General features: G+C 42.1%; 1 protein-coding gene across 1 annotated transcript; it reads right to left on the bottom strand.

The window, feature by feature from the left end:
• Positions 1-838: 838 nt before the first annotated feature.
• LOC146496341 (cannabinoid receptor type 1B-like) lies at positions 839-4505 on the bottom strand. Its single transcript, XM_085143494.1, has 2 exons — positions 4115-4505; positions 839-3587 (listed from the first exon to the last, which is right to left on the bottom strand). Exon 2 carries the CDS (start codon positions 3517-3519, stop codon positions 2089-2091), a length of 1431 nt encoding a protein of 476 aa, XP_084999620.1. The 5' UTR covers positions 3520-3587; positions 4115-4505; the 3' UTR covers positions 839-2088.
• Positions 4506-7681: the final 3176 nt, after the last annotated feature.

Below are 7681 nucleotides of genomic sequence, written 5' to 3'. Positions count from 1 at the left end.
TTTTGGCCCTTGTGGCGCTCCGCACAGAGCTTTCTTCTTCAGCGTGTAGAGATAGCTTCACTCACCTGATGTGTATAGCTCTAAGCATGCCTCTAAAGGCAACAGATATTAGTAATTCCATTCTTAATAGGAATGCTGATACAGATATCTATAATTGGATTTCAGCATGTTGACTTGGGATTATCAGTAGTGGAAACGTCATTTCCCAATTCAGCTATCAACTAATGCATTTCACACTTCTCAGCAAATCATTTTGGGACATGCTTGCCTAATTAGCTATTATTTAGATTACGTGATTACGTGTATATGTGTTGCTTAAATGATTGACAATGTCTGACTAATGTGCATTTGTTTTTTATTGCCATATGTATTATTGCCAAACACACACAAAATCAGATTTACCGACCTTGTGAGGTTCCAAACACTTGTTCCCAACAGGGAAGTTGCAGAGTACCATCTGGTGGGCAAACTATGCAACGTCAGCACTTAAGAATTTGTTGGTTGCTGTTTCTCAACTTCTCAACTTCTCAACTCAAAATTTACAAATTGCATCTGTAATATGGGATTGCCACTAGTGAGAATTTAACTGTTGATGTAAGCAAATTCTGATGAACTGAGCTGTAAATATCATTATTTACAACTGGAACTTGTCAGCATTGCATCATGAATGTGGCAACTTGGAATCTAAGTTGAACTGACATTTTTCTATCGGTAGCTTTTGTTTGACTAGGTGTCAAACAGCAAAAGTTGAAAAAGTAGTAATTTAAGTTACTGACATCAATGGACATTTCAACTAGTGATAAATAAATACGAATGTTAAAAGGAAGAACAGTCAAAAAGCATCAAATATAGTTCAAATGTGAAGATAATTATCACCACATGAGGGCAGTGTTACACAAAAAGACACATAGGAGTTTATTCTTCTACTAACTCCTAAAAAAGTACCAAGGGGTTAAAGAAAGGAAAGATGACACTTTCATGACTCTGAAATATTTACATTAATAGCTTTTGTCTTGTTTCTGAAAAAGTAAAATATCTTACTTTAAGGTCAATCACACTCAAAACTCACCTTTACTTGTAGAACATGTGACACTCCAATACCCCAGATAGTGACATACAATTTTGACTTTGAAAAGGAAAGAAAAAAAAAACGTATTGTGCGTGTGTGTGCAGTAAGTTTAGATACAGATAAGCTGATTTTCACCATTTTATTGAAAAAGATACCAGGCATGTTGACAAAGTTATGATAAAAATAGACAAATTTCACATTTTCGAGCACATTCTTCCATTTACACACAGGAATGAGACACAGTGGCACACAGTATGCTTCACAGGAATATGGCAGTGTAGATTTGTACAAAAGATGCTCTTTTTTTGTAAGCCGATGTGGAAAAAAGCTGCTAAGCAACACTCCCAAAACACCACAGGCTATAGTTTTGATCTGATCAAAAGGCCATTCATAGTTCAACACTTTGCTTTTCAAAATAAATAAATAAGGTACTGACAAACTTCACAATATCATGGACTTACAAAATCATCAATAGTCACTTGAAAATTATTTATGAAATGCTTTTACTTACAGCAATGTTCTGTTATTCCAAACTGCTATTTTGTATGAGGATGGACACATTTTCACCTTGCAGGACTGCCACAATATTGTCGTATAATGTAATGTGAAAATCTTCAAATGCAGTTTGTCTTTACTGCTAAATCTGTAAAAACAAAATCAGACAACAGCAAAGATAACAAAGCATAGCATTTGTTTTGTAACAATGGAGAGAAATGCCCTTTTTTCTTATACAGCTATAATATTTATTGAATTATTCTTCATAAAATTGCCATTGTCAGTCAGACAACTCATTTTTTGCAAAAATGAGAACATAATGAAATAAGTACAGCCCTCATTAGACTAATCACACTCCACTCTACAGGGATCCACTTTTATAACATTACAGATTAAAAAACGACAACAAAAACTTGCTTTTAGGTCTGTTTGTCAGTCATTTTGGCACATTTCACAGTCACAGAAGAGTGCACTAGGAGGATGGGGGCTATTCTACACTATCCTGACTTCACAGTTGTCTTTTATTAGACCGGCTCTGCAGCAGAAGTGCCAGTCCCTCCAGAAACTGTAACCTGGGCTACTTTAATTCGAGTCTTTGCACAGTTTCCTCCATCTGTCCCCGCCCTGCCTGCTGTGGCTCTCACGCTCTTGATGTTCCAGTCACTCTCAGCGCTGCTGTCCAGAGTCTGCGTTGCTCCCCGGCACATATGGCAAATGTTGAGGAAGGCCCTGCGCAGGTCCTTGCTCCTCATGGCGTAGATCACAGGGTTCACGGTGGAGTTGAGCAGGCAGAGCATGCTGCAAAAGGCAAAAATGGTCTTGATGAAGTCGTTCACCTTCCCAAAGAGGTCGTAAACCATGATGGCTAGGAGTGGACCCCAGCAGATGATGAGGGCCACCAGGATCAAGACCAGGGTTTTAGCCAGACGGAGATCCATACGGGCTTGGTCAGGCCTCACCGTCTGCACTTTAGCCCCCTCTGCGGTGTAGACAATCACACTTCTCTGAGAGGTGCGGCTTAGCATGCGGACTGCGTGGTGATGAGACTTCCAGAGGATGAACATATAGGCGTAGATGATGAATAAGAGCAAAATGCTCGTCATCCCAATCCAAAACATCAGGTACTTCTGGTCAATTAGAGGGAAAATGTCAGAGCAGACTGTCCCGAGACGCTTGCAGTTCCAGCCCAGCAGCGGCAGCAGTGAGATGATGATGGAGATGGTCCACATCATGCTGAATGCAATGACAGCTTTAGTCTTTGTGATGATTCGCTTGTACGCCATAGGCCTGTGGATGGAGACGTAGCGGTCTATTGCAGTGAGAAACAAGCTGCCCACAGAGGCAGTGAAGGAGGCAATAACCCCAGCCAGCTTGAAGAGGAAAATGTTAGGGCTGTCCTTTCGGTGGAGGACATGGAAGTCCAAGAAGCTGTAAACAAAGATGATGCTTCCTATTAGATCAGCCACAGCCAAGCTGCCAATGAAGTGGTAGGAAGGCCGGGATCGAAGGGTCTGGGAGTGCAGGATCACACACAGCACCACGAGGTTCTCCAGCACAGTAAATGTACCCAGGGTGAGTGCCAAGATGGCAACCGCGAGCTGCTGGCCGGGAGTGAGGATCATAAAACACTCCATATTGTCTGCTAAGTTCTCGGCGCACTGTGGCGCTCCTCCACTCTCCACAGAGGTGGCATTACCCAGCAGCAAGTCTGAGACATTGGTGGGAAAAATGGGAGAGAGGGCGCTGAAAATGACCTCCTTGCTTCCAGAGACAATCCCGGGAAAGGAGCTGCTGATGGGAGCAGAGTGAGTTTTCTCATAGTGGAATCCATTCTTGATCAGCCTCGAGTCAGCTGAGGGGTCGTCGTAGGTGGCATCATTGGAGCCGAAATACTGGACACCTGTTGTTAAGGTGCTCACCGTGGTGCCTGCTATCCTGTGCAAAGCCAGCTTCATGGTTTTTGAGGCTGTAGAGATGCTCAGTGGAGAGGTATGTGAGGTATTAGGAGTGTAGAAGAGCACATCTATGAAGAAAAATGCCATTATTTATTAGAATACAAGAAAGTACCTCTTGTAACATCACATTAAAAAATATTCAATACAGGAGATAGTGCCAGTTCTTATTTAAAGATTAATATAGTGGAAGATGAATTTGTTACTGGGAGTTATTCTGTGTATCAACCAGCTGACTCCACAACAGATGCATCCCAGACAATAGTGGGAAACTGAACAGTTGATGACAAACCTGTGCAGCCTCGGGGGAAATCACTGCATTAAGAATGTAGGACATAGAGGGATTTCTTATTAATTAAAGAAGGTCATTAAGCATTACGATATTTTGCAGCAATCACTGGACTAATTAGACATCAAGGGAGGGACAAGATGAAGAGCGACTGTATCTGTCCGATGGATCATTTACATTGTAATGTCGGTAATGATGGTATCAATTATTAACAATTTTTCAAAAGGCGAGAGCGCGATAGTAGTATGGAAGCTACCAGCAGCACTCACAAGAACAAATAAAAAAAAACAAAGCTGCGAAAACACTTACCTTGATTTTCTCGCTACAAATACCCAGCACGGATCCATAACGCTAAAAAAAGGAAATAAAAAATAGAAATAAAAACAATTCAATTACACTGGGAGTAAACCGGTCTGCTGTTTCTGCCTTCACTCCTGACCAACATTTAAAGTAACTGAAAACCCAAAAACTGGAGGCGAGAGTAAAAATCTGTTGGTTGTTGTTCTTGCTTTGGTGGTTTAATAATCACGAGCCGACTCCTCGGATACTGCTAGTGTCAAACATACAGTAAAGCCAAGCAGGCAGCCGGTGGGGTGTGTGGGTTTGCCGGAGCAGGCGGTTATAAAGGCTGCGCTTTGTGCGCCTGCTAGTCACGTGATCTGAGGTGTTGGAGCGCAGTGGGAAGCGCATCATCCACGACCAGCATCATCCAATACCTTGGTTATTTACACAGGGATGAAACCCAGCTGTGTTACTGTTGAGTTATTTCATCACATAGCAATGAATTTCAACTACACACCAAAAACAACTAAAAAAAATGCGCAGTTTTAGCTCTTTTATTGTCACTTTTTCATGTTTCAGATCAAATTTTAGTATTAGATAAAATATTACAAACAAAAAGACGCAGTTCTTAAATGATGATGTCATTTATTAAGAGAAAAGGGTTCGCCGAACCTAAAAGACTTTTTCTCATCTCTGGAGAAATTTTTGCCCACTGTTCTTTTAAGGATTGTTTTAAATCAGTCACATTGGAGGGTCTTTGAGCATGAGCCAGACTCTTTTTCTTTTCCATTCATAGATAGACTTGTTGGTTTGTTTTGGATCATTGTCCTGCTGCATAAGCCGAAGTGTTCTTGAGTTTCGGAGCAGGACGTGATGGGTGGATATTCTCCTTCAGGATTTTCTGGTAGAGAGCAGAATTCATTGCTCAGTCGATACAGCAAGTTGTCCAGGTCCCGACGCAGCAAAGCAGCCCGAAGCCATCACAAGCTGTTACCTTGTACCCCACTGTAGAACAAACAGATACTTCATACCATTATTACTTTGGCTGTGTTCATTTTGTTTTCTTCCTTGAACTTATTTCTTGTTGTTCTGTGCCTTGACATGCAACACTGTGATTCTTGTTTAAAAGCTGTAGGTTGTGTCAGTTTGTGAGTAGGTTGTGTGGTTAAGCAGCAAACAGTTTGCCATTTTGGGGGATTAATAAAGTAACCTGAACCAGAATCTAAAATGTGAGATGGGCCTCTGTGTTCTTTTAGGTCAGCAGTGGTTTTTCCTCATGGATGCCTCTTTAATCATGACACAAGTGAGGACTGCAGTTCTTTAGAGGTTGTTCTGGGTTCTTTTGTGACCCCCTGGATGAGCCATTCATGCGCTTTTGGAGTATTTTTGATAGACTGCTCCTGGGAAGGTTCACCGCTGCTCTACGTTTTCCCTGTATGTGTCCCAAAAGCTCATAAAAGACATTTTTTGCAACCCTTTTCAGATGATCTCTCGGCTGTTTCTTTAGATCATGATGCAATATGTTGCTTTCTGACGTCTCTTAGCCAAGCAAATGTGTCAAATACATCAAGAGAGAAGTGCGGATGAAGTTCTAGGAAGTTCTCTTCATCCATGAGCATTTCCCCTCTCCTTTTCTTATGAAAATGAAAGCTGTGAAGACAACACTTCTTCTCATCTTACATTTGGAAATGGTAAATGGCCTGTATTCGTATAGCGCTTTACTAGTCCCTAAGGACCCCAAAGCACTTTACACAACCTGTCATCCACCCATTCACACACACATTCACACACTGGTGATGGCAAGCTACACTGTAGCCACAGCCACCCTGGGGCGCACTGAGAGAGGCGAGGCTGCCGGACACTGGCGTCACCGGGCCCTCTGACCACCACCAGTAGGCAACGGGTGAAGTCAACCAAGACTGTCCAAGCCAGGGCTTGAACCGGCAACCTTCCAATTACAAGGCAAACTCCCAACTCTTGAGCCAGGATCACCCCAGATCGATTACAGTGTTGCAAGTGATTTTAATGGTGTGTAAGTGAGGGCATTTATGGGATTTATGGCCTGCAGTAGAAGTATTTGTGGTTCTTTTTAAAATTTAATGACCGCTCTTGCTTTTCTTTATGTACTTGTTGCTGATATGTGTGAAATGTAGTTTCACGACCCTCTCATTGTTGTCTTTTAGCTGAAGTTTTTATGCTGACATTCACTTTCATGTGAACATTTTTTTCTTTGTGGTGGCTTGTGATTACAATCATCTCAAGCTAATTTTAAAAAATGGACCATGATGTGTATTTTTAGTGCGGTGTTCAAGCTACTAAATCTATTCTGAACACTATTCATCTATTTATTTACTGTAGACGGGAGTCACATTCACACCATTAGGAGTCCTTTTGCTGTCCTGCACAGCTGCGCAATTATTTCCACTATGCACTCCCAGTAGAGCCATCTCCCAAATTACATGTATCTTGTTGTGGAAAATACATGACATTTGGCGATTCAACATTATGGGAGAACAATAAAAGACACTGCGCGCGATGCCAGTGCCTCCAGATTTGGCAGAACAAAAGAGGCTGAGGAGTCATCCAAGTAATTGCTCAACGCTTGCTAAGCTGAGATTGATTCAGATTCTAGCAGCCGCTGATCACTCGCGGCGGGACAGTATATCCAAGACAGACAGTGTAAGCGAAACATCAACGAGTAATAAATGGCGTTTGTGGAATTCATCTGTAGTTAATTCACATAAAGTGACTTCCATTCAGACTGCTTGTTCGTTCATGTTTGGAACAAAGTTTTAACGTGGCGTCAATCCACTCCCAAAGCAGTGGGCAGACAGTTGCGACACACATCAATCATAATAATTATCATGGTTATTTCAGTCACCGAGGGCGTGATTTTAAAGACAGACTTGTCTGTGAAGACAAAAGGCCTCTTTATGACTCTATCATCAACTTGTAGAAGCTCATTTTTTTTCTAAATCCTCTGCACTGGGAGGCTGCTGCCATTGTCACATCCATCTGGCTTCGTGGATGAACATTGCAAAGTGATTTAGAGCGATTGATTTTATAAGGAGTCCGCGTTAAAGCATCATAATGCACCCCCCCAGCCAATATTGATCCTTCTCCAGTTACAGCCAATTGTCATCTGAGCAGTTGCCTACATTCTGGAGTCATTGTTTTCAGTCCACACAGAGCAAAGTCTCTCAAAACAGACGCAGAATAACATGCGAAGTAAGATTTGTTTCATTTATTGCACATCAAGAGACTCGTTCCCATTTTTGTGAAATCAGAGAGAGCAAGACGGATTTGGAGACTGAAAATATAGTGATTACACACACAGCATGTTAGCAGACGAGTCTCCAAAGCAGGCTGTCTGTCTCTGATGTGTTTGTTTCGATGGGAGCGTGCAAGGAGGCACGAGAAAGCAGGGAGGAAGGGCGGGGGAGCAGGAAAAGATGCATAAATAGAGACCCGCTCAGCACTAACGGTTCTTAACTGTTTCCTAATGCCACTTCTATACTCCTGTGTTCCTCCCCAGCTGGAGACACTTCATGCCGTAGTCGACGCAGCGCTGCAAAATAAATTGAATTTACATCA

The sequence above is a fragment of the Neolamprologus multifasciatus genome, chromosome 19 (genome assembly GCF_963576455.1).
Source record: "Neolamprologus multifasciatus chromosome 19, fNeoMul1.2, whole genome shotgun sequence".
NCBI lineage: Eukaryota > Metazoa > Chordata > Actinopteri > Cichliformes > Cichlidae > Neolamprologus > Neolamprologus multifasciatus.
This window is presented reverse-complemented; position numbering and strand designations above follow the sequence as displayed.

Bases quoted from the DNA above. Each gene is read 5' to 3' on its own strand.
- LOC146496341 (XM_085143494.1), bottom strand. From the start codon at position 3,519: ATGAAGCTGGCTTTGCACAGGATAGCAGGCACCACGGTGAGCACCTTA.